This window comes from Equus asinus, chromosome 30, assembly GCF_041296235.1.
Source record: "Equus asinus isolate D_3611 breed Donkey chromosome 30, EquAss-T2T_v2, whole genome shotgun sequence".
In the NCBI taxonomy this organism is placed as follows: Eukaryota; Metazoa; Chordata; class Mammalia; order Perissodactyla; family Equidae; genus Equus; species Equus asinus.
The window spans coordinates 377,488-404,910 of NC_091819.1; the positions used below are offsets into that span (position 1 = coordinate 377,488).

At 40.4% G+C, this 27,423-nt stretch overlaps 1 protein-coding gene and 1 long non-coding RNA gene across 2 annotated transcripts in view; one reads left to right on the plus strand and one right to left on the minus strand.

The window, feature by feature from the left end:
• The window catches only part of KLHL12 (kelch like family member 12), a 30,409-nt gene that overhangs the window by 568 nt on the left and 2,418 nt on the right, over positions 1 to 27,423 (plus strand). Inside the window, exons 2-10 of the mRNA XM_014855418.3 lie at positions 1,305 to 1,538; positions 5,014 to 5,167; positions 6,246 to 6,463; positions 11,057 to 11,206; positions 13,321 to 13,435; positions 24,937 to 25,043; positions 25,838 to 26,033; positions 26,510 to 26,668; positions 26,994 to 27,092. Of these exons, the coding sequence (XP_014710904.1) occupies positions 1,344 to 1,538; positions 5,014 to 5,167; positions 6,246 to 6,463; positions 11,057 to 11,206; positions 13,321 to 13,435; positions 24,937 to 25,043; positions 25,838 to 26,033; positions 26,510 to 26,668; positions 26,994 to 27,092 (1,393 nt within the window). The 5' untranslated portion in view covers positions 1,305 to 1,343. The remainder of the gene's footprint in view (positions 1 to 1,304; positions 1,539 to 5,013; positions 5,168 to 6,245; positions 6,464 to 11,056; positions 11,207 to 13,320; positions 13,436 to 24,936; positions 25,044 to 25,837; positions 26,034 to 26,509; positions 26,669 to 26,993; positions 27,093 to 27,423) is intronic.
• Positions 13,380 to 27,423, minus strand: part of LOC106840205 (uncharacterized) — a 42,848-nt gene continuing 28,804 nt past the window's right edge. Inside the window, exons 3-4 of the long non-coding RNA XR_006522193.2 lie at positions 18,414 to 18,507; positions 13,380 to 13,515 (exon numbers count right to left, since the gene is read on the minus strand). This is a non-coding gene — a long non-coding RNA (uncharacterized lncRNA). The remainder of the gene's footprint in view (positions 13,516 to 18,413; positions 18,508 to 27,423) is intronic.

Here is a 27,423-nt window from a genome sequence, read left to right on the forward strand (position 1 = left end):
CAGACCTGCTTGCAGCTCCGGAGTTGAGACTGAGTCGGCTTAAGGAAAATCGTTGCGAAAAGCATCGTCTGCTCTGATGAATCACCTTTTCTGTAAAATGGATCTCTGCAGAGTTGGAGGGATTACCGAGACTGCTTGTAGGATAATACGCTGTGAACAGGAGTAGATGAGAATTTAGGGTCTCGTTTTTGCTATTCGAAAATTACGGTTGTGGGTTATGGACTGTTGAAGATCGTAGTTTGATTCTTTTTTTCCTTTAGATCATTTGAGAAAGTTTTGTATTTCAAGTAAGATAGACTCTCTTAGTAATGACTCCATTTTATTCCCCAAAAATTGTCCTTAAAGCAAAAAAAGAAAAAAATAGTGTGACTAGAGGCTGTCAACAACCAAGAAAGTACTTCTTATATTGGTTTTTTGATCTGTGATCTCTTAGTGAGTTCATTTAATTGATGCATACAAGTGAAGTTTGCAAGTGACCAGCTGTGGCAGTAAAATCAGTAGAGTTTTGACAGTTTTCTTTCCTAATGAGCCTCTGTTTCGGTATAGAAGAATTACTGCAAATATTGACTTGTTAATGTCGATGGACATTTCCTAATAATGTAGAGTAGGAGGAACCCTCTATGGAAGAGCTTCAGTAGCTTAAGTGAAAGTTTATACGTGAGCTTGTATGGTTTCCATTACTCAGTGTAGCTGTCGAGTCCTCATTTGGAGTGTCATTTTAAGAAGAAATCAAGAAATAGTCGGAAGTCATCAAATAAATCTTTGCATACTTCTTTAGAAAAAAGTCCATTTTCGCTGACTCTAGTCTGTATTGCTCTTAGTTGAATACACAATTTTTCTTTTCTTGCATTCAATCACTAAACGTTCATTGTACAGCTACTAGGATAGAGAAAATATATAAAACAGGACCCCCCCCCATACTGATCTACTTAATCTTATGGATGGATATCAAATGACAGTGATATCACACCTTGAAGAAATTTTATCTTTTCATCATTTTCTCATTTGAGACAACAGCTTTGTGGAGATATGCGGGACATGTGTAGTTTCTGTTTGCAGTAAAGTGTTGATTATAATAAACGTCAAGTGGTAGGGGTACTCAGTTATAGTGCAAGTCAGAGAAAGAAGAGATCCTTTTTACTTGGGATAGTTAGTGGCTAGATTGTGGCAGTAATGCCAGGAGTAGGAGTGCTCTCTACTTGTGGGTGTTTGGGTCTGAGGAAGCCCCCTTAAAGCTCATTGAATGTATTCAGTTTCGCAGTCCTTCAAATATGCTCATTGTTTTTTTTCTCTTGTCCTTGCAGAATCCAAGGACTCGTTTCATTCCTTCTACATATTGCTTGATGGGAGGCATTATGGCCCCCAAAGACATAATGACAAATACTCATGCTAAATCCATCCTCAATTCGATGAACTCCCTCAGGAAGAGCAATACCCTCTGTGATGTGACATTAAGGGTAGAGCAGAAGGACTTCCCTGCCCATCGGATTGTGCTGGCTGCCTGTAGTGACTACTTCTGTGCCATGTTCACCAGTGAGGTAAGTGGTAACTTATCCCCTAAACAAATGACACTCGCACATGTTGCAACCTTGTAGTCAGCTCATTTTACTGAATAAAACAGTAGAACTGTGAGATGGTGCTGAATTTCTATAGCATGGTGGTTAAATGGGCAGGCTCTGGATAAGATGTGCCACTTGACCGTGCCTTAGTTTCTCATCTCTACCTTAGGGATGATAGGAATACACGGCAACGTGGTTATTGTGACAGTTATTGGAGAGCATTGCATGTAAAGTGCTTAGAACAGTGTCTAGCATGTGGTAAAACATAAATGTCAGCTATTGGATGTCACTTATTGGTCTTGTTTGTTTTCCTGTTTTGCTCTTCCTCAAGTTTAGTATGTTAAAGTGAATACTAGGGGTGTAGAGAGTAGTGAAGGAAAGGGTTGGGATTCACTCCTCTTCCCACTACTCCTAACGATATTGAAGAAAACCAGTGTTCATTCTGCTAGTGCAGATTTTAGAGTGGTTTCACATGAGAGGAAGAGAACCTGATGGATGACTGTTGGCATGGGGGATAACTTGGAAAGAGCTGCTGACTCTGGAGGGTACGCAGTTAGCAAAGGGAATTAGGAAAAGGCTGACTTGACAAGAAAAACAGTAGTGCTCACAAAGCATTAAGAAAGGCTGCTTTAGTAATTAACAAAACATTTAAAATGTGGAGTAAAGCTGTTGACTACATTGTGATTGCTCCTAGAAAGCTGAACAGAGGAGAGCACTGCAACTTTTTTACTTTTCAAGATCAAGTTTGATTTTTAAATTTTAAATAAATTATCTTTTTTTTTTAAGCTTGAGCAGTGAATACACCAGGGTTTTATTATATCATTATCTATATTTATATGTATGCCTGAAATATTTCATTATGGTAACACTTTAAAAAATCTTTTTAGGGCCCGACCCCGTGGCCAAGTGGTTACGTTCGTGCCTTCTGCTTCGGTGGCCCAGGGTTTTGCCATTTCAAGTCCTGGGCATGGACCTGGCACCGCTCATTAAGCCATGCTGAGGCACCGTCCCACATGCCACAACTAGAAAGACCCACAACTAAAAATACACAACTGTGTACCAGGGGGCTTTGGGAAAAGAAGGAAAAATAAAATCTTTAAAAAAGAAATCTGTTTAACCAGCACTTATTGTCTTCAGTTAGTCCCCTCACCTTATTGAAGCTGTTGCTGCTGGATCTGAGTGGGAGAGCTGGTGTCGTAATAAAGACATAACCACCTTTCTGGGCCAGGTGCTGCTTTAGGTGATTGTTATATCCCATTCTCCCCAGGAGGTGATGTTGCCATCTCCTTTTACATACAAAGAAAGAAGGTCTCAGATGTTAAATGATTTGCCCCGAGTCTCATGGCTTGTAAATAGTAGACATGGGATTTAATCCCTAATTTTCTAACTCTGAAGCCCAAACAGTTTTTAAGTACTGTGTCCCTCAGCCTCTGAGATAAGGAGTTTTGTATTCTATAGTCTGATTTTAAAGCGTAAGTAGTTTATGATGCTGTGAACCAGTGCTCAGTCACATGGCTGGAAGGAATAACGTGGAAACCTGACAGATCGTTCCAGCTAATCCAGGCTAATTTTAAAGTGAGCTTGTGTAATGTTACAGCTCCCTATCCTTTACTGTTCTCTGCAGTATCTGCCTGAGAGCATCAGAAGCAGTTGGCATTTAACTGGGTAAGGAGAGTGTCACCCAGCAGCTGCTGAGCGTGAAATACTAATGGTCTAGGACTGCCACCTGCTAATTACGTATTGTACATCCTGTGCTTTGTCAGCTCGAGGAAAATTAGTGTGTCTTCACTCTTTTTCTACACATTTAGAAATTGGTCTGGAGTTCTGGAAAAGAATTCTTTTTCATTTGTTTCTAATCAGTGCTTATTTTATAGTCTTTCTTTAAAAACCAATATCAGGCAAGAAAATGCCAGATGGTTTTCTCTTTATTTTTAAGAGTAATTGATATAAAGGAGAGGGTCCAGAGACCTGGCTTCTAGGCTCAATTCTCTTAGCAATTCTGTGTGAACCCTCGCAACCATTTGACTTCACTGATTTGATCTGTTAAATACAGTGATTGAACTAGATGGTTTCATTGTTCTCTTCCAGCCCAGAGATGTTCCTCAAATGTGGTCCAATTGAAAGATCATAGGAGTGAGGCAAGAGGACCTGAGTTATGTCTGTCACTTGCTAGTTAAGAGAGCTTGGTGAAGTCACATAACTTCTTTGAACCTTAGATCCTTCATGTCTTCAGTAGCAATAACGTCAGAGCTAACTGTCTTCACAGGTTGCTGTGAAAATCAGATGAAATAATAGTAAATGAGAAGCACTCTGAAAAATTGTGAAGCAAATGTAAATGTGAAATGACACTGTAATTGCTCTAAGTTATTACATAGTGAAATCATTTCCATATTTAACCTATTTGGGCTGATGGGAATATAGTCTATTGAATAAGAAACTTCTAGAATAAATGTACTTTTGTATTTCTGTTTGTAAATACTTATGCTGTGATAAATGTTAATAAAATGTTTTTCCAAATAATATACTAGTGACCTTTTTTAATGTTAGAGGTTGATTTTGTTCTTGGCTTTGGTAGAGAATACTGTCTGATTATTATTCTGGGCTGATAGAAGTATCAAAAGTGATAAAGACATTTAGTTCGTAATAGAAGTGCACTGGAGTTTTGTGAGTAATTTGAGTTTCTAAACTAAGCTTAAGATCTGGTAAGATTTTCATAAAGTAATCAATTTACATACAGCTTACTGTCCTGTAAAATTGAAGATATCCATCCTTAGCTAAAGAATTTTCTATCATTATCTGGCCTCATCAATACTCATGACTCCAAGGATATATTCTAGATTAAATATAATACCAACAATTCAGTAATCACAAAGTAGAGTCAACTGAATATTTTGAAATAGTATCAGGGAATTCAGTTGTATTCAGGCAGTGTTAGAGCAGAAGGCCCCTTCAGATGACCTGCATGTCTCTTTTCATCATTACCAAATATAGTCTAAGGACAGATAAGACAGAACTGGGTGGTCCTGGAGGGTCTGGAGCTGTAACCCACTGGGTCCTCTACAAGCATGAGAGTCCATTGAAATTTTGTTTTATCTTAAAGGCTCCCAGACACTAGTGATATGTTCATGGGACTTCTGCCTTCTGTTCTTTAATACACCTACGTTTGTTTTAATATGAGAGCAGTGTTTTAAGTTATTTACCAGTAAAGTTGATATTCCTGGAAGGGTGTGACCTCACTGTGTGCTCTTAGGTTACATACAGCTCCCCCCCATTTGAAAAGCTACAAATACATGCCATATTTGCTTTATACAAATCAAAAAGATAGAACGTAATTTTTTAAAAGGTGTATGTTCAATTAATATTATTAACATCTCTTCACGCTCTTGGATATGAGATACTGCCTTTGTTTTGTGGAATTATAACCACCATTATTTCATATGCTTTGAATTTCCAGCTTTCAGAGAAGGGAAAACCTTATGTTGATATCCAAGGTTTAACTGCTTCTACCATGGAAATCCTGTTGGACTTTGTGTACACAGAAACAGTACACGTGACGGTGGAGAATGTACAAGAACTGCTCCCTGCAGCCTGTCTGCTTCAGTTGAAAGGTACAGACATTAAAGTTGCTATTGTTCATGCCTAGGTAGCCCTGGAAGTGTTTAAAATTAATGATGTATACCTGATTGTGAAAATCACGGAGAGAAACTTTGGGCACTCATGTTTACTGCCCATGGCACAGAAGATCAGATTTCGATCACAATAGAAAGGAACCGTTCCAAATGTGAGCATTTGCGTCTTTAGAAGAGAGCATCTACACCTTTTCTGTTTTTAAAAAAAATGGAGGCGAGGATAACAGGTGGATTTCCTTCCATATATGTACGTGATAGCCCTCCAAGGAACACAAGAAACTGAATCTATGCATTGCCAACAGAGAAGGAAACTAGGTAGCCAGGTGGATAGGGAGGCTAGGGGACTATTCGTGGTAAACCCTTTTGTACCTTTAATGTTTTGAACCATATAAATTATTAAAATTTTTAATTGACACATAAAAATGAAAGTGTAAAGTTTTCACAGGATTAGGGATGGTCCCTTTTCCAGTTGCCAGTCTGTGTTTCTTAACCTCCAATGATGTTTCTATTATTTCCAGTTTTTCTATACACATGATTGAACATTTTCAGTTTTAGTACATGATTGAAACAGTGTGAAACTTTTGCATTAGTGCACAGCTATAAAATTAAGTTTGTATGCTGAACTGTTCAATTATAGAAATAATAGATTGTTATTACTATCTTCTGTTTTTCCTTCACTGGAGTCTTTTAGTAAGTTTTCATGTACAGTAGAAATTAGGTACAATTCTGCTGAATTATAATTGGTTTTATAGCTTGATTCCGAAGAGTTTTATAGGCATTTTTGTTTAATTGTGCCAGTGTCTGTACAAGCAGTTCATTTGCTACACTTGTTTTAAAGCTGAAGCAGAGACAGTTGTAAGGCCTTGCTGAAGGTCACACAGCACCTAAGACAGAAATAGGATTTAAATCCTTATGCATAAAATTGCTAGTCTGATTCTTAGGTGTTGAACTGGGGGTCCTCTGATACTGTGTAGAGAAGATGTCGCAATCCAAGAATGTAGACCAGTTCACACCTAGCCAAGTATCCTGAAGGATTCACTGTCTGTGTTTGTCCTAGGTGTGAAGCAAGCCTGCTGTGAGTTCTTAGAAAGTCAGTTGGACCCTTCTAACTGCCTGGGTATCAGGGATTTTGCTGAAACTCACAATTGTGTTGACCTGATGCAAGCAGCTGAAGTTTTTAGCCAGAAGCATTTTCCTGAAGTGGTACAGCATGAAGAATTCATTCTTCTAAGTCAAGGAGAGGTGGAAAAGCTGATCAAGTGTGATGAAATTCAGGTACAGATTTGGCTTGGTATTATGGGCACGTCAAGCCTGGGCCCTAACAAAACCTGCAGAAAGCAGGGTGGAGCTACTGTGTGGCTGTGGCAGGGCTTCTTAATCGGGTGTCCCTCTTGGCTCCAGAGGTGTCATTAAACGCTGAGATTATATGGCAGATTTATTTGGGTATTTGTGGGAGGGAGTTCACCACCTTCCTCAATGAAATATGTGATCCCAGTGTTGAGTCAACATTAAACAGTGTGGAATAAGTAGAAATTGGAAGTAAAGTAGATTTCTGTAGAACACTTCTCTATTACCCATTCACTCATTTTACAAACATTTATTGAGAATAACTGCTATATGGCAATCAGTAGCCAGGTGCTGTGGATCCAAAAGTGAGTAAGATACAGTTTTTGTTTTCAGAGGATTCATAGCACAGTGATAGAGACAGACACAAAGACAAAAATTATTATGATAGAGTATAATGAGAATAATGAGCCTATTCAAAGTGAGGGAATTCCATAGAAGAAAGAAGAGTGAACTTTCTAAGTTTAAATTAGATCAAAGAGGAAAGAACAGAAGGTTGGAGATGGTACACACGAGCAAGATCCTAAGTGCTCCACGAGGTGTGAGGGAGTGGGAGGAAGGGACGTGAGAACTGCATGTTGAAGGAGTGCTTCACCCAGCAGAGGGGAGACCACCGTGCCCAGGCTAGCATTCAGTGACTTAACCCAGCAGGAAGAATGTTCGTCACTCCTAATTCCGAATCATAGTAACAGTGGTTTAGCAGTTCTTATTGCATATAGGCCTATAGTTAGGCTGAGAGTTGGAGAGAGAGGTCCACTGTAGGGCTATTTATTAGATGTCTCTGAAGCCCATGGCATTAATCTCCGGTAGTCCAACTCTTTAATCTAGTTGGTAGCTTCTAGAAAATGCCTAGCAGAACCAAGTGGTAGGATAAAAGTCTATCTATTGGGTTTTCTTTCCCCCAGTTAGGAGAAATTTGATTCTCTAGGAAGGCTAAGAGTTCATTTTTTTCTCCTCTCACTCTCCACAGATAATAAAAAAATGAATTGTAAATTAGTGGATTCCCAGAAGTTAGTGGCACCTCAATTTAAAAGGGAGATATTGGAAGGAATCAAAGTTTGATTAATATTTAAGGGCTGTAAGAGGCATTTGCTACTTAAAGAAGTTCCGTAATAGACTTAGAAACCAAATGATTACTCCCTGATTTATTTTGTTGAAACTAGGATTTTCATGTAATATAATAACAAGTCTTAAATATATTTCTTATCAAATTTTAGCCAACTTTTTCTTTACACCTTTCCCTAGTGACATTCCTGAGGGAATATTGATTAGGGCATGTTGGTGACATTGTCTCCAGCTAAAGAGGAGTTATTTTCCAGGGTGACATGCTGTTTCATATCAGCCCAGAGAAGCTGCTGTTAGAAATACCGCTGAGGAAAGTGTTTGCTAAAGTTTTTTCTCACCTTCGTGGTGTGAGACATTGTGTCTTCGCACTGAAATGCCAGGTATAGCCAAATGACATTCTTCAGACTTGTAATTTGCTAGAATAGCTTGATTTTTCTCGATTTGTTCGGACATTAGAAAATACAGTGAATGGGGTGAGCACTGCAGACTTGCATGAGCACTTAACGTGCCTAGAGCAGTGCAAGGTACCAGGGATCCACTTGTGAACAAAACAGACAAAAATCCCTCTACCCTGGAGTTTCCGTTCTAATGGTACCATTCTTGGTATTTTTTATTTTATTTACTTCTCAAAACTCTCTCCATTTGTCATAGGAGGAAACTGAGGCTCTGAGGGTAACCACTGTACCACAGCCAGTCAGTGGCGGAGCCAGGACGCATATCCAGGCAGCCTGGCTCCAGAGTCTGTTCTCTTAACCACTCAGCTATGAGCTGGTCACCTAGTTAGTGCACGTCTAATTGACCAAATCAGGAAGCAGTCACAAAAGTCATTTATTTTAGAACTACATAGACTTTGGAATAAAACTAGATGGAACAAGGAGAGCAAATAACTAACCTTTTATTCAGAAGCCGAGATGAAAGCAGTTTGAGAACTCTGTTGTATCGTCTTCCTTAAGTGTCTATCAGGACTGGCCTTTGCCTTTTTCTGGAAAGACAGCCTGAGACACTTTTTTCTCTCCCATGTACTAGCCGGAAATAGGAACCAGGTATCTGACTCCCCACTGCTACCTAACCCTTCATCTCAGTGATATAAAACAGGAGTGCTTAAGTACTACTGTTAAGTAGTGTTAAGTACTACTGTTTTATACGTAGTAGTGGGAAGCAGTGTGTCGTCGTGGTTAAAACAACATGGCCTTAGAATCAGACTAGGGTTTAGTTTGGGCTGTGTGACATTGTGACTTAACCACTAATCTTCAGTTTCCTCTTGTGTAAAGCACTGATAGTAGTCAGTACACAGGGCTGTTCTGAGCATTAAATAAGAGTGCCAGTGCCTCATACGTGAAAGAATCCTCTTTGAAAATTTATCATGGAGAAATTTTTCTCCATAGTGAAGTGTTGATGTTGGGGCTTTCCCCCCCAGTTTAGCTGTTTCACTGCAATTCTAGTTTATTCTGTCTTCAGTAAGATCAAGGATCTCTGCTCGTGACTGAAAGCCTCATTTTCAATTGATGTATCTAATTTAAACCTAGAATGTGTCAGGAGTCCAGTGTGCAGCTGTTTAAAACTGTTAGTCTGTCATTCTTTAACAAAACTTTTTTAAAAAATCACGGACTCCCTTCTGCATTCCTCTGCATCTAATCCATCAGTAGGCCAAGTTAGTTTGCCCTCCCATAGATTTGGTGTATAAATGTCTTCACCACCGTCACCTTTGGCCTCATACACAGAGTAGCCTCTGGCTGTCCTCCCAGCTGTCAGCCTTCCACACTGTCCTCCCCTCAGTGTCAGGGTGATCTTCACACAGCGTCAGTGTGACCCTGTCATCAGCCTGCTGGAAACTGTGTAGGGTGGGCTTGTGGTTGCTCATGGAGTAAAACCCAGTGTTCTGATGCTCTCCGGGGTCTGGCCCGTGCTGGCTTCTCTAGCTCCATCTTCTTCCATTCTTCTGCTCCCCTGCTGCACCAACCTCTTTCATTGCCCAGCGGTCAGGTTCTTTTTTGTCCTAGGACAGTGCTGTCCATTAGAACATTCTGTGAAGATGGAAAGGCTCTATATCCATGCTGTCCAATTCAGTAGCTGCTATTCAGTGGCTGCTAAGCACTTGAAATGTGGCTAGTGTGACTGTGAAGGTAAATTTTTAATTTAACTTGGTTTTAATTAGTGTAAACGTGGCCAGCCACACTGGCTGGTGGCAGCCATGTGAACAGTGCAGCTTTCGGGTTTTGCATGTCTTCTTCCGTCTGCCTTGGAGTCTCTCCAGGTCTCTCTTATTCTCCCTGCTAACTGCTACCCATCCAGGGAGGCCCTCCCTAACCCATCAGTCTTAATTGGGAAATCTAAGTGCCTAGCACTTAGAAGGTGTTCAGTAAATCCATCAAATGAGTAAACATTCTGAAACATTTGCAGTTCTTGCGGAAAGTTCACAGAATGGTTTCTTTATCTGGCACTGTCGCACTCTGAAAGGTATCTCTCAGAACAGATACACTCAAGGGGCTGGTGGAGGGGACACAAGACCTATGCTTAGATGTTCATCTTTGGGGTGTCCTAGGTGTCATCATACTAGTGCTTTACCAGGGGTGTAAAGTAGGTTTTTTAGGGTGTGTCTTATCTAGTTTTGTCATATGTAAGCTTAGACCTAAATTCCCAAGTGATGGATTATATATATCATCTCAAATAGCACAGCACGTTAAGACAGCGTGGTTGCTCCACTGCTAATTGACAATACTTTGAAAACTGCGACACTCCATCTATGATGGAAGAGAAGTTCCGACTTCACAGGCTTGTGTGGAGGAGTTAGGGAGCAAGCCTGGAGGTCATCAGACAACCCTTAGGAATAAGAGTTATTTTAAGAGCCAGTTTTGAATAGGGCAACAGATCCTCCCTCCCCCCACCCGCCTTAAAGTTTCACAAATTACTGGAAAAAAATTCAGGAATGGGGAAAACCAACTTGTGACTGATGGTTTATGAGGCACTATCTATCTAAGATTTTTTTTACCCAATTTGACTGTAATTCTTTTTCTGGTCTTAGTGAGTTGTGTCTGAAAAGATTATTTTCCCAAGAGCCTTGCTGTTTCTGGAAGTTGGGAGATAATGGTGAATGGTGGTGGGGGTGGGGAGCAGGAAGGAGAAAGTAGGTGTGGTTCCATTTTTTTTTTTTCCAGGAAGATCAGCCCTGAGCTAACTACTGCCAATCTTCCTCTTTTTGCTGAGGAAGACTGGCCCTGAGCTAACATCCATGCCCATCTTCCTCTATTTTATATGTGGGACGCCTACCACTGCATGGCTTTTGCCAAGCGGTGCCACATCCACACCCAGGATCCGAACTGGTGAGCCTCGGGCCGCCAAGAAGCAGAACGTGCGAACTTAACCGCTGCGCCACCAGGCCAGGCCCGGTATGGTTCCATTTTGAGATTGTGAGATAAGTGGAAAAGCAGAGATCCATGGTTTGTAATTATACGTTTGTAGGTGGATTCTGAAGAGCCAGTCTTTGAGGCTGTTATCAACTGGGTGAAGCATGCCAAGAAGGAGCGAGAAGAATCCTTGCCTGATCTGCTACAGTATGTCCGGATGCCCTTGCTGACCCCCAGGTACATCACGGATGTAATAGATGCTGAGGTAAGTCATGCAGACACACAGGATCCAAAACCTTGAGTATCTCTTTTGGCTTCGTATTGTGTACTCAAATCCGTTATTTTAATGTAGGCACAGTGTCTCCTGGTTTGCCTCTAGGCAAGTTGGGCTCCTGACTCAAGTGAAAATCTGTGATTTAATTAATTCTGTGTTGAGGTGTCTTTTTTTTTTTTTATATGCAGCTAAGTGTTTTACATAAGCAACACTTGATAAATTTTGTTCCTTCTCTATTCAATGTAAATTGTTCCAAGTTGCCCCAGAAGAGATACTTTGCTTATCGAGTCTCTCTGTTTTTGACCTCTGGTGAAGCCCACATGAAAGTAGTTTGATGCATTTTAACATCAACTTAAGTCATAACGTGTTTACTTATAAAAGTATTTCTCTACCTTAAGTTGTTTGTGGTACATTTTCATGATTTTTACCATCTATCTCACCTGTGTCACCTGGACCATCGTTTGGGGGCCCACTGATTTCTGACATGCAGGTGAGACCCACGTCAGCAGACACGTTCCTTCCTCTGGCCCAGCCCTAGGTCTGTTTTGGAGTTAACTACAAACACAGTTTTTCAGTTATTCACGTTAGAAAAGTTGCAGGCTGGTCATTGTCACATCTCAAACTCTTTTTGTCCAATTTATAATGCCATTCTTACAACCCATCCATAGACCCCTAGTGTGTATTTCTTTATATTATGGTTAGGAGCCCAGACTCAGGGGACTGAAATCCCAAATTCACCACTTACCTTACTGTGAAGGAGCCTGACCTCACTCTCCTCCTTGCCTCTGAGTTCCTGCTAGGGCTTTTCAATGGCAGAGCCCAACCAAAAGCAAGAGGACATGGGAGCCCTGTGACCTAGTTCATATGCGCCAGTCTTCTGAGCCAGAGAGCAGAGCGGAGGAGGTGCGAAGTGACTGTGGGGAGGCACGTGAGAGCCGTCCAGTACAGAGCTGTGTCAGCAGTAGACACAGGCATCATGACAGTGCTCTGAGCCCTGGGGAAGTTACTCCAGACATGATGTCCTCCATCCTGTCGTCCCGGAAAATAACAGAAGCCTTTTGGTTTTCCCCTGAAATTTTTATTAGTTATCATGTACTTGTCTTTGCACAGTCACTAGAGGGGATTACAAACACACCAGTAAGAGTAGTTACCTGTAAGTGCCAAGGAGGCAGGCATACCTTGGAGATATTGCAGGTTTGGTTCCAGACCACCACAATAATGCGAGTCACACACATTTTTTTGGTTTCTCAGTACATATAAAAGTTATTTTTATACTGTACTGTAGTCTTTTAAGTGTGCAATAGCGTTATGTCTAAAAAAAATGTACATACCTTAATTTAAAAATACTTTATGGCTGGGGGCTGGCCTGGTAGCATATTGGTTAAGTTCACACGCTCCACTTTGGCTGCCCAGAGTTCATGGGTTTGGATCCTGGGTGTGGACGTACCACTCATCAGCCATGCTGTGGTGGCATCCCACATACAAAATAGAGGGAGATTGGCATGGGTGTTAGCTCAGGAACAATCTTCCTCAAGCAAAAAAAGAAGAAGATTGGCAATAGATGTTGGCTCAGGGCCAATCTTCCTCACCAAAAACAATAAAAAAAATTTACTTTATTGCTAAAAAATGCTAACACTCACCTGAACCTTCAGTGAGTTGTAATCATTTTGCTGGTGGAGGGTCTTGCCTCAATGTTGAAATACTGCACGAATTACCAAAATGTGACACACATTTTGTCACATGACAAATGTGACATGAAGTGAGCAAATGCTGTTGGAAAAATGGCACCAGTATACTTGCTTGACACGGGGTTGCCACAAACCTTCAATTTGTAAAAAACGCATTATCTGCAAAGCACAGTAAAGTGCAATAAAATGAGGTATGCCTGTATGTCTTCTTTATATCATTTTATTTTTGATCCATGTAATATATTGTCTATTAAAAATTTTTCTTAATCATTTCTGGAAACCCACAGTGTAGTTATTACTAGCAGCCCTTCTGGAACCACAGTGCTGGTTTTCTGTGTTAATTCTTGATGTGTGCCCTGTATTCTCTTAGATGAGAGGTGGCCGCTGTGGCTCACTCTCCTGCCTCCTGTGTTTCAGCCTTTCATCCGCTGTAGTTTACAGTGCAGGGACCTAGTTGATGAAGCAAAGAAGTTTCACCTGAGGCCTGAACTGCGCAGTCAGATGCAGGGACCCAGGACGAGGGCTCGTCTAGGTAAGCTGGCGTCTGAGCAGAAGGGGGGGATTTTTCCACTACCACTTGCCAGGCGGCCTGATGTAGTTAAAAAGAACATTCTGTAAGAAATACAAAGACCTTGTTTTAGACATGTTTTTGATCTTTTATTAATTATGTCATCTCAGACAAATCACTTCATCACCCTGAACTTTCTTTCCTATGAACCAAGGATATCTTCCCTATCTATTTCACATAACTATATGGAGGATTAAATGAGAAAAAGTATGTGAAAGCACTTTATGAATTGTCAGCTATTATGCAATGTAAGTTATAATTTTATTTCAATGTACTTGAAGTCTGTGAACTAGGAATTATTTCAAATGCCATGTAGTAGGTGGTATGCTCCCTCCCACCTCTCCCCTTCTCCATATGTGTTTTTTCCATTCTGGGATGAAAAGAGGAAGGAAACGCAGCAGCATGGTAGAGAGTACAGGAGTTCAGGATAGTTGCAATACAGGGGTTTTGGCAGTGACGTGTAGTAGTTAAGAGCCTGCACTCTGGAGCCGACTGTGTGGGTGCAGGTGCCAGTGTACCGACTACGAGGTGTGTTAATGTTGGCAGAAAACTTAACCTCATACTTCAGTTTGACTCATCTGTAGAATGGGGATCATCGTAGCTCCTACCTCCAAAGTTGTTATGAAGAATAAATGAAGTAATTTATGTAAAAGGTTTAGAACAGTTCTTGGTGCATAAGTGCTGTGTATATTAGCTCTTATTTTAGCAAGCAGACTGAGGTTCAAATCCCAGCCCCTCTGAGGACTGGTTTTATGACCTGGGGCAAGGCATCAATTTATCTGAGCCTGTGCTTCTGCCTCTAGAATGAGGGTGCTAATTAATGTCCTCTCTCACTGGGTTGTTGTGGAGATTAAAGGAGATAACGCAAAGAAGATGCCTAACATTGTAGCTGGCAGTAATAGGTGCCCAAATCTTGCTTCACTTCTGTTTCCTACCCTCCCGATTTCACTGTCCTAAGAGCCTAGGTGGTATGTGTGAAAGCATTTTGTAAGTTATAAATTACTCTGTATATGGAGTGATGTTTTCTTTTCATTATTTCCTAGTCTTGTTTTTAATCTCACTGTGGACTCGTGTGTGCATGCTAAGGTGTTAATTGATAATTAAGCTGTTCATTGATAGATTTAAGTAGAATGATGATTTATCCCCTATATTGTTTTAATGGCGTAAGTGCTGTATGTTAATGTAAAAATTTTAGGAATACAGAAAAGCTCAAAATAAGTAACAGTCATCCATAATCCCACCACACAGAGATGCTGCTTTTTTTATAAGGGAAATCCTAGAGAAAGAATAGTAGATGATGCTCTTCTATTAGTTCCTGGAGGATGACAAAATATGATCTATTTCTCATACTATATACAAGGATATATAATCAACACAAGATAGATTGAAGGACTAAGTGTGAAAAACTATAAAAATACTAGAAGAAGTGATAGGAAAATATTTGTATAACTTCCGGATGGAGCCCTTTTTTCTGTTTTTAATTGTAAAAAATGCATGACATAAAATTTACCATCTTAACCATTTTTAAGTGTACAGTTCAATAGTGTTAGTTATATTCACATTCTTGTACAACCAATCTCCAGAACTCTTTTCATCCTACAAAACTAAAACTCAGTACCCATTAGACAGCAACTCTCCCTTCCCCCATCCCCCTGGGTAGGAACCTTTTTAACTAAAAGAAAAAAACCTACAACCCTTCAAGGTTACTTGACTGCATCAATTTTTTTTTTAATTGATGGACTGGGAGAAAATATATTCAGTATATATGATAAAAGGTTAATATATCTAATATAAAAAGAGCTCATATAAATCAATAAGAAAAAGAACACTAGCCCAATAGAAGATTGCATGAGAGATAGATAGATTCACACAGAAGAGGAAATGTAAGTGAACACTGAACATTTAAAAATTTGCTTCCCTAGCAGGTCTAGAAATGAAAATTAAAGTTTAAAATGTACAAACCACCTTTGTGTCCCACCTCTGGGAATCTGTACTATAGAAATAAGCACGATAGTATAATCTATACCATAGAAATAAAATATTAGTATAGAAATAAGTATATATAAGATATATGCATAAGAATGTTTCCTATATGGAGCCTGCCCGGTGGCCGAGTGGTTAAGTTCACATGCTCCACTTCAGCGGCCCGGGGTTTCTCCGATTTAAATCCTGGGCACAGACATGACACTGCTCATCAGGCCATGCTGAGGCAGTGTCCCACATGCCACAACTAGAAGGACCCACAACTAAAATACACAACTATGTACTGGGGGGGCTTTGGGGAGAAAGGAAAAAAAAAAAAGATTGGCAACAGATGTTAGCTCAGGTGCCACTCTTAAAAAAAAAGAGTGTTTCCCATTGCTAATATTGCCAGAAAAAAGGGATATATCCTGAATTCCATCTGCAGGGAAATGCATGGTTGACTGAATTATACTACAACTGTACCATGGAATGTTATGAAACTATTAAAGCATTGAGTCAGATATATGTAGCTGGGTAAACAAGAAGGATTAATTGAGTGTACTAAGTGGAGGGGAAAATCTTTTCATTGGGGGAAAAAAAGAGGCAAAAACTATTTGTGTATGTTTGTATGAGCATCAACAGGATATGTGTGCAAGGATTAAACACTATACCTTTAACAAAGTGGGACTGTTTTATTTATATACGTCTGGGTTATCATAAGCACATGGTTACTTTTGTTATTTAAAAAATAGTAAAAAATGTATATTCTTTAAATACGATGTAAGCCAGTGACTTAATGGAAAGAATCTGGCACTAGGAGATAAGACATATTATTTGCTTTGATTTCTGCTCCCATTTCTTCACTCTAGTAACTTACTGTTTGAATTTGGACAGGTTCTTTACCTTCCTGGATTACCATTTCTTCTGTATATCATGGGGGTTAAATTCAGTCGCTAAGTTTCTTTCCAATATGGAAGATATATTTTTTTTTTGCAGAGCCAAAGGTGTCCCAGAAAGTACAGGATAGCACTCACTAATTGCTTCTTAAATTGAACTAAAGCCAATGAAAATTTTGTGAACCCGAAAACCCAGAAGATTCTTTGAAGGTGCATTTCCTGCATTTCTCTAAACATGCAGCAGAAGCTCCTGCTTGCTCAGAGAACTTACTTATTGCCCTGACCTTGAGAGATTAGGATATGATTTTTTGTGCGCTCATCATTTTGAGGTTATTTTTCAGAAATCCTAGAAAGGAAATTCTGAAGCTGTTTCCAGCTAGATTATTAATTTATCATCTCCTCATCAGTACCTTAGAAGTAAAATGTTCCTACCATGATGTCCACTGCCCATCTATATTCATAGGGATTGTTAAACCAGCTACCAGGATAATGACTCTTCTGCATGCAGCATAAGGAAATTAAATTTACAGCTAATTAAAAATAGGGTGCCAAATAGTGTGTGGGGATTTTGTTTTAGTTATTAACCACACCTATTGCCCTCACAGAAGCTATCATGGAAATTGCAATTCTTGATTTGTCGCTGTCTGTTCTCTGAGTTAAAGGTCAATGCATATGGAAATAGAGTTCTATGAGCCCTGTTATTTTAGCAGTCCTGCAGTCCATCTGCTATATTCCTCTAACGTCACACCACAGTGCACACACACTCCTATCCACCCCATCCTCTCCTACAAAAAAAAAACGACCGGGGCACTGTGAAGATGCCTCAGTTTTAGTAATGTGCTTTTTCACCCTCTTGTTAGATGTTTTCGACATGCTTTCCTCATCATAAAGATAAAAATCTCACTTAAGTACCCCATTCATTGGCAAAGAACTAGCAGGCTTCTTTCTGGTCACTCCTTTCACTAGCTTTTTTCACATTAGTCACATTGTTACAGGAATGGTCCCCACTTAGAGTCCGAAGACATTGGAAACCTTAGGCGTTCTTCCAGTGGAGGATGACCTTGTAGGCACAGAGGAATAGAAACAATCACAAAGGAAAAGATCAGTGTATTTGACTAAATAAAAATCATACGCAACCTTAAAGACAAATTAGGAGAATAGATTTGCTGCAACCACAGCAAAGGGTTAACGTCATTTGTATGTAGAGCATTCATAAAAATGCGTGAGAGAAACTCTGAAGACCTGAGTGTACAGCTCCCAGAACAGGAGGCCCAATTGGCTATGAAATATGAGGGGCAAAGTTCAACCTAGTTAGTAAGAGAGTCTTATTAGTAACAAAATAAGAATTAAAGCAATAAATACAATTTTTTGCCTACCAAAGTATCAAAGATTAAACAACAATATCCAGTGCTACAGAGAGTAGAAAGAACTGGCACCTTTGTAGTGTTGGTGGGAATATAAATTGGTTCAACCTCAGAGTAATCGTATCATTTAAATGAAAAGATTTTTTTTTATGTTCATGTTCTTCACTCTAGAGACCCTCCCATTTCTGTGGTAGAAAAATAACTGGGAAAAGTTCCATATTCAGCGATATTTATCACAGGGTTATGTGATTGTTTATAACCCAAAATTATGAACCCCTGAAATAAAACTGTTTATCAAAAGATTTTGCTCTTATCTTGGGAAAATGAAATAAAAACAGCAGGTTGCAATACAATATGGTCCCATTTATGTTTTATAAATATTTAGAAACAAGGCTGGAAGGAAATAATCTGTTACGTTTGGCTTTGTATTTGTATTGTGGAATTAAGGGTAAATTTTTTTTCATAATACTTGTCTATATTTTCCAAGTTATTTCTAGCAGTGAAAATGTGTTTTATATATTATATGTTTTATAATCACGAGAAATATAATTAATATTCGAGTAAGGACAGCAATTATACTAGTCCTTGAGTAATTTTTTAAGTTTTCTAAAAGGAAATCATTTTTGTGCTAGAAAAAGCTGCACAGGCTGAACAAAAGACGTCAGAATTGACTAAAGTTATGTCTATTCAATGTGAAAACAGTGGTGCTCTCATACTTACCAAAAGCTCTGTTGCACTTATATATAGCTCCAGCAGCAATGGGAAGATTGATTACTTAAATGCAGCTTGGTAGACAGTCTTTCAAACACAGGATCTGTCAGGAGAAAATAATGAAAAGAGTCTTTCATGGCAAGTAAATTTGGGAACCAGTGGTCTAGGGCCCCCAGCGCTTGTAGCCATAGAATCACTGAGCACCTCACACGTCTGTCCAACTTCCACTGTCGACGTATAGGTACCAGGTTTACTCAATAATTGTCGCCCAGGAAGTGCTGTCGGTTCATTGGGTTTTGTAGCATAATTAAATATTTCCTATCTGCTTGTGTGTCTCCCATCCTTCAAAAGCTGCCTGAATGAAATCATTTTATCAAGAACAAGGGGTTTTTTCCCCTACTTTTATTTTCTGCTGGGAATTACATAAAGCAACAGAAATTACAGCTGGAAATCAGTGGAAATTTTTTAGATGTGCAAAGCATAGAACATACCTCTCAGTTGTTTGGAGTCTTTGCATTCTCTTACCCATACAGACATCATCCACTAGCATCATGTTCATCTACAGAGGGAAATGTGTTTGGATAGAAGGACTGCTCTTACTTTCTCTCTTCCTGTCAGAGGGAGGGAAGAAGTGGGGAAGAGTGCTCCCAAAGATGAGACAAATAACTGTGGGCCTGGCCTCTTCCTGCTTGAAGGAATTTTATACACAAATAAAACCAGCATAATTTGAAAGGGCCCTTGTGTACATGGTCTGCTTTTCCAAAAGGAACTGGCTGCTGAGACCTGCTTCCTGGCTCACCTTGGAGAAAGTACACAAGACTGGTGCCCTCTTAGAAGATGAGGTTAGACTCTGGTTTCTGTGTGGGTCATTAAGAAAAATTTCACACACACATAAAAACAGAATAATATGATTATCCCCCATGCCCATTACCCAGTTTCAACAACTATGAACTCATGACCTTTCTGTTTTGAAGCAAATCCCAGACAGGATATAATTCTATCCACATATATTATGCTTTCATATGTATCTCTGAAAGATAAGGAACATTTTTTTTAATGTATCCAAAATGCCATTATCACTCTTTAAAGAAAACACACAACCAATCCTTTTTTTGTTGTTGGCATTTTTTTTTGTTGTTTTTTAGTACGATTAACATTGATTTATAACATTATATAAATTTCAGGTATACATCGTAGTGTATTTCAAATTCTATGTAAATTACATCATCCTCACCACCCAAAGACTAATTACAATCCATCACCACACACTTGTGCCTAATCACCCCCTTCACCTCTGGCAACCACTAATCCAATCTCCGTTGCTATGTGTGTGTTGTTGTTGTAAGATTCTTTATTTGAGACTTTTCTTGTTTGTTGAGGTAGGTCTGCATTGCTATAAACTTCCCTGTTAGAACTGCTTTTGCTATATCACATAAATTTTGGCATGTCGTATTTTCATTTTCATTTGTCTCCAGATATTTTTTGATTTCTTCATTGACTCAATCGTTGTTTAGTAGCATTTTGTTTAATCTCCACATATTTGTGGGTTTTGCAATTTTCTTCCTGTAGCTTATTCCTAGTTTCATACTTTTGTGGTCAAAAAAGATGTTTGGTATTATTTTAGTACTCTTAAATTTATCGAGACTTGTTTTGTGGTCTAATATGTGATCTATCCTGGAGAACGTTCCATGTGCATATGAAAAGAATGTGTATTTATGGTTTTGGATGGAGTGTTATATCTACTATGTCCATCTGGTCTAATGTATCATTTAAGGCCAGTGTTTCCTTATCGAGCTTCTTTTTGGATGGTCACTCCATTGTTGTAAGTGAAGTGTTAAAGTCTCCTACTGTTATTGTGTTACTATTTCTCCTTTTATGTCTGTTAATAATTGCTTTATATATTTAGGTGCTCCTATGTTGGGTACATAGACATTGACAAGTATTATATCCTCTTGTTGGATTGTTCCCTTTATCATTATGTAGTGCTCTTTTTGCCTTTTGTTACACTGTTTGTTTTAAAGTCTATTTTGTCTGATATAAGTGGTGCTACCCCAGCTTTCTTTTCTTTGCATTTGCATGGAGCATCTTTTTCCATCCCTTCACTTTCAGTTTGTGAGTGTCTTTAGGTCTGAAGTGTGTTTCTAGTATGCAGCATATATATGAGTCTTGTTTTTTAATCCAGTTGGCCACCCTATGCCTTTTGATTGGAGCACTTAGTCCACTGGCATTTAAAGTAGCTATTGATAAGAATGTACTTATTGCCATTTTATTACTTTCTTTCTGGGTATTTTAGTAGTTCTTCTCTGTTCCTTCTTTTGCTCTCTGCTCTTGTGGTTTGATGGCTTTGTTTAGTACTGTGTTTGGGTTCCTGTCTCTTAATTTTTTGTGTATTTATTACATGTTTCTGGTTTGTGACTACATGACATTCATATATAATAACCTATGTATATAGCAATCTGTATTAAGCTGATGGTCTCTTTAGTTTGACCTCTTGCTAAAAACTCTACTCTTTTACTCTCCTCCTCTCACATTTTATGTTTTTGATATATATCTAACCTTTTTTTGTGTGGGTATCCATTACCCTCTTATCATGGAAATAGATAATTTTAGTACTTTTTCTTTTGACCTTCATATTAGCTTCATAGATGGTTGATCTGCTACCTTTACTGTATATTTGCCTTTAACAGTGATTTTATTGTTTGTTTTGATAATTTTCTTATTCCTATTTGTCATCTTTTTTCCACTTAAATAGATCCCTTTAGCATTTCTTGTAAGGCTGTTTTCTTGGTGATAAACTCCCTTGGTTTTTGCTTGTCTGGGAAACACTTTCTCTTTCCTTCCATTCTGAATGATAACCTTGCCAGGTAGAGTATTCTTGGCTGTAGGTTTTTTCCTTTCAGTGCTTTAAATATATCGTGCTACTCCCTTCTAGCCTGTAAGGCTTCTTCTGAAAAGTCAGCTGAGAGCCTTATGAGGTTTTCTTTGTATGTCACTTGTTTCCTTTCTCTTGCAGCTTTTAGGTTCTTTCTTTATCTTTAATTCTTGACATTTTAACTATAATGTATCTCGGAGTGGGCCTCTTTGGATTTATCTTGTTTGGTGCTATCTGTGCTTCCTGCACATGCATGTCTGTTTGCTTCCTTAGGTTAGGAAAGTTTTCAGCTGTTATTTCCTAAAGTAGATTCTCTGCCCCTTTGTCTCTCTCGTCTCCTTCTGGGACACCTATAACATTCGTTAGTGTGCTTGATGTTGTCCCAGAGTCCTCTTAGACTGTTCTCATTCTTTTTAATTCTTTTTTATCTGTTCGGCTTGGGTGATTTCCTCTAGTTTTTCATCCAGCTTTCTGATCCGTTTTTCTGTATCATCTACTCTGCTGTTGAGTGCCTTTAGTGAAGTATTCATTTCTAGTATTGTTTTCTGCATTTCTGATTAGTTGTTTTTTATATTTTCCAAATCTTTGTTGAAGTTCTCACTGAGTTCATCCGTTCTTCTCCCAAGATTAGTGAGCATCCTTATGACTGTTAGTTTGTATTCTTTGTCAGGTAGATTATTTCTGTTTCATTTAGTTCTTTTTCTGGGGTTTTGTCCTGTTCCCTTACTTGGAACATATTCCCTTTATCTCCTCATTTTGCCTTCTTCTCCGTGCTTACATGTATGTATTAGGTAGGTCATCTACATTTCCTGATCTTGGAGAGGTGACCTTATGTAAGAAATGCCTTATGAGGCCCAGTGGTGTGCTTGCCTCTCGTCACCAGTTACAGATGTTCGGGGTGTCACCTGTGTGGGCTGTGTGAGTCCTTCTGTTGTGGCAGGGTTGTTCTTGCTTCAGGTACCCGGGGAGGCTGTCCCCCTAGCTGGCCGGTTGTAATGCTCAGCTGCATGTGGCTGCCGTGGACCCTTCAGTCACTTTATCTGGCATGGGGAGTTCCAGCACAGTTGGCTACAAGGTCTAATAGCACATTCCTGTTGCAGTTTTTCTGTTAAGTGAATATGACCCAAGTGTGGCTGGTTGCTAGGCTCAGGGGGCTTACATTGCTGTAGCCCTCTGGCCTGCAGGTCTGTTGTTGGCTCTCTCAGGATTGCAGCTTAGTGGGGCCAGCACCAGGCATGGGAGCACCCGATTTTTTCAGGCTTTGCAAGTTGGGGCTGATCCCCTATGTGGTTGTTTGATAAGCACAAGTCTGCTGCAGCTAAGAAGCCCCACTGCCTGCAGGGCCACACACTCTGTCAACACAGTCCTGCCCCACGCGTGGGCCCTGACCCACTGAAGCAAACCCAGTCACTGCACTGCAGAGGCCTCACACACTCCACCAATCCAGGCCCACACCTCGTGCATGCCCTGTGCCGCCGAGGTGGACTCACCCACCACACTGCAGAGGATCCAGGCACCCCACCTTTGTGGGTCCACAGATTGCCCAAGGCTTGCTGTTGGGTGGGGCTAGTCCCTAGGGCAGGCTGCCTGTTCTGGCTGAGCTGGATTAAATTGGTGCTCTGGTGGATGGGGCAGACTCCTGCGCTAATAGGCCATGGGAAGAACTCCAGTGGCATCTGCCAGTGTTTGTGTCAGCATGTCTGTACTAGTTCTCAAAAATGGCTACCACCAATGTCTCAGTCCGTGGGGAGGTCTCACCTCTCACTGAGATGTGACCAAAGCTTATCAGGTGAGTCTTCACCAAAGGATTGTGCACCTTTCTTGCTGGTGATTTTACGTTGCTTTCTGAATTGTGCATGGGCCCTTTAATAGCAGGCTTTTTTTTCCCTTATGTCCAATTGCTTTTCTGGGGGTATTCCCCATTGTTGTTAGTAGCAGCAATGCCAGATATTATGACGCTTGTCTTGGTTATGCTGAGTCCAAAAGCTGCTGATTGTGTTCACGTTCCCCTACTCAGATCCCCCACTCCTCCAGGGAAGGCTTCCTACCTTAAGATTGCTCCCAGCTGGCCATGAAGCTCTGTGGCTAGAAGGTGGCTTTCTTCTCTCCAGAAAGGAACTTCTACCTCTTCCACCTCTGTCAGCGCTGTCCCTTGTGGTGTGGTTCTTTTTATCCCGTTTTCAGTTCTCTCTCGGGGGTAATTGTTCCAGGAGTAGTTGTAAATTCGTTGTGTCCATGGGAGGAGGTGAGTTCAGAGTCTGCCTACACTGCCATCTTGACCAGGATTCCCCCTACAACCAACTCCTTATCTCAGATATCAAGTAGATGTTCGTGTTTCCCCAATTTTCCATAATTTTTGTTTTTGTTTTTGAAACTTCAAGTTGCTCCACTCAGGACCCAGACAAGGTCTAGCCATTGCATTGAGTTCATCTCTCTCTTTAGTCTCTTTTAATCCACAGGTTTTCCCCTCCTGCTTTGGTTTTTCCTTGCAATTTGTTTGTTGAAGTGACCAGGTTGTTTGACCTGTAGAAATTCCCACATTCTAGATTTTACTGATTGTAGCCTTGTATCATTTAACATGTATTTCTGTCCCCTGTATTTCCTGTAAACAGGTGGTTTAGACTAGAGACTTGAAAAGATTCAAGATTCGGCGTCAGTTTTTTGGCAGCAATACTTCATAGGTGATGGTGGTGTACTTCTATTGTGCGTTGTAAAGTAGTATACTAGCGGCAGCTAATGATTGTAGCAACTGTTGGTGGTAACTGTCAGAGCAGTTACTACTTCAGGGCTCTGTGTCTCTTGTCAGTTTAGAGGTACTACAGTTACTCTTTCAAGTCCAGGTTATTTCTCTGAGCGCCTTGGTCTCTTAAATGCCCTCATAGTGATTGCATCATCCAAAGTGCTCCAGCTAAGTGTTCAGTCCATGTGCTCTAGGAGAGCAGATGCACCAGGGGGTTCCTCAGAAGACTTTGCTCCTTGGAAGGACACAAGGTAGGAAGTATTTGATCAGAATAAGGCCTTAGGATAAAGGGGAATATGTGAAGGCCATCAAAAATACCTTGTTTGGGAAAATAGTAGAGAAAAAGATTCCCTTTATAAGCCTGGTCTTATGAATACCTGACAGTTTTGATGTACTGGCAGGGAACATGTTCATATAGTTGGCTAAATTGGAAGAATAAAAGTTCATGGAAAAGAGATTTTAAAAGTTGATCACTTGGTCTTAAGCCACAACTCTCAACTGTTTTGAGACAGGGTTAGGAGAGCATTCTTTCATTACAGAAAATCCCATTCGGAGTTTGCAGGCTGAGGGGCAGGGAACTCCGTTAGCCTCCTCCTGCCTGCACTTAGAACACAGTTACTGTATCAACCAAAGTCATCTAGATAGGTTGAAGTGGTGTGATGGTATGTTCGGGTTTGCCTGTTGGAGTTTTAATGTTGTCCAGAAATTTAAATTTCATAGATTCAGGTCCTCAAGAGCTAGGACATCAGGAAGAAATAATTTCCTGTTAGGCAGCCTTAGGATGATTCTCCTATTTCAGATTGCTTCTCTGGGCCACGTAAAACAAGATATCCCAGAACTGTTTCTACTTAATACTTTCCTGTGAGTAATTCCCCAGCCAGGGGTGGTGAAGTAACTTCTTTTTCTCCCTTTGTTTTCAGGAGCCAATGAAGTGCTCCTGGTGGTTGGGGGCTTTGGAAGCCAGCAGTCTCCCATCGATGTGGTAGAGAAATATGACCCCAAGACTCAGGAGTGGAGCTTTTTGCCAGTAAGTAATTGGTGAAACCAGTCATGGGGAAAGAGCTGAATGTCCCCGTTCCCTGACTATAGATCATAATAATCCAGCCCTAAAAGTATAACAGCCTAATGTTCCTTACAACAGTGTCATGTAGAGTAGGACTCGATAAATAGTTACTGACTGTTTGGAGTAGATGAAACTTCAGAAATATTAGTGGCACTGCATCGAATTAAACTCAGCTGGCCACTGCTATTTCATCGCCTTCCTGAGCTGTGTGTGTAACTCCTGGCATGCTCCGTTGATCATGCTCTGTTCACGTGAACTCAGTGTTAAATGGTGTTCATTTGAACTAGTGTTCAATTGAACTCAGAAGTTTGTATCTTTCTCCCTTGGTGTGTCTCTGTTTCAGTGCTGAAAGAAAAATAATTCTGAGAAAGCATGGAAATCTTTTGATCAGTCCTCCTAACTTTTAGGGTCTTTGAATCCTGGCCTTTGGATTAGCAGTGCAAGGAACTTTTCCACTTTAAGGAAGTCTGTAGCCCAGTGCCTTATGAAATAGGAAGTGATCAGGTACTAGATAACAAAGAGACATCAAATCTTTTGGAAGCCTTGGAAAGAGGCAGATGTACAGAAGTCTTGCGTCACAACAGGCAAGAGGGTATTCATTCAGTAGGCAGGCCGCTGGAGGCCACGTGAGGGTGAACCACTGCCTCAAGAAGGGTTCCTGGTGACAAGAAGGAGAGGTGTGTAGGTAGAAACAGAAAGGACAGCCTGAGACTCTCGTGACTGACATGCTCTGCACCGCTTCTCTCCTAAATCCACAGAGCATCACTCGTAAGAGACGTTATGTGGCCTCAGTGTCCCTACATGACCGGGTCTACGTAATTGGTGGCTATGATGGCCGTTCCCGCCTCAGTTCAGTGGAGTGTCTAGACTACACAGCAGATGAGGATGGGGTCTGGTATTCTGTAGCCCCGATGAATGTCCGACGAGGCCTTGCTGGAGCCACCACCCTAGGAGGTAGGCTTGGTGTGGAGAGCAGTGTTTCCATTTTGTTGTGGCTGGATCAGGGTTCATACCTCTGCCTTTGGTCTGGCAGGAGCATGAAATGTAGAGATACTGGTAAGGTCAAATATCCTTTTTGCTTTCAGAAATATTAGTGTTAACAAAGCTGTTCGTTATGCATGGGTATTTCAACACTGACAACACTTGGTAAATAGAGTTCCAATGTACTGATGAGGAATTGGCACTAGTTTTATTTTTGCAAACTTCACCTACTCTTCAAATGCTTTTGAGGATTCAGTCTTACCCCATTCTTTTTTAGATATCTCAACTGTGCTGTCTTCCTTATCTATAAGACCTAATTGACTTATTCTGTGAAAAAATGTTCGTTTTTGCTCCCAAACATTTGAAGGAATTGTGGGGAATTTGTAGAGAAAAGAGTTCCTAGAAATCTCTCATTCTCTAATAGTCTGTGATTTGTTCATTCTGAACAGATATGATCTATGTCTCTGGAGGCTTTGATGGAAGCAGGCGTCATACCAGTATGGAGCGATATGACCCAAACATTGACCAGTGGAGCATGCTGGGAGATATGCAGACAGCCCGGGAAGGCGCCGGACTAGTAGTGGCTAGCGGAGTGATCTACTGTCTAGGTATTCAGTCTGGGATGCAGGGATGGGCGAGAACTCACTTAAGGGTGGCAGCCTCTGGGTGGGACTCCCTTTTTACCGGAAGTTCATAGACTTCCTTCAACTAAAACCCCAGTCTATCCCACTATCTTTTCCATCACTTAGGATTATCTTTTCCCTGGAAGCAGAAAATAGCATACTATTAGATTTCTTTTTGGATTATTGGAACTCTTGAGGGAAAAGTGAAACTGAAAGAATGAGTTGAAACACTCAGAGAAAGGCAGGCAGACTGGGAATGGGCAGAAGGATTTACCATTCTTTCTGGAATAGTCTCTACTTTGTCTTTCAGGAGGATATGATGGCTTGAATATCTTAAATTCAGTTGAGAAATATGATCCCCATACAGGACACTGGACCAATGTTACACCGATGGCCACCAAGCGCTCTGGTAAGACCAGTCGGATCTAAGGGAGGGGACAATAGACAGTACTGTCAAATCTGTAATTGTGCGGCCATGGTACAGTCACAGGACAGGGTATCAGTAAATCAGAGTTGCATTTCCTCCTCCATGTAGACATAAAGTAAAACATGAGTCAGACTCCATTCTCCTCTTTCCCTCTGTTTTCTCTAAATATAGTGAGAATAAAGACAACTTAAACTTTCAACTAGATTATAAGTTTGAGGGCAAAAGTCTTCTTGTTTTACTTGTTTTTTATGTCTCTGTTCCCTCTCTGCACTCTGTGGTATCTAGTACAGTTTCGTGAGTGTAGTACTTGTTA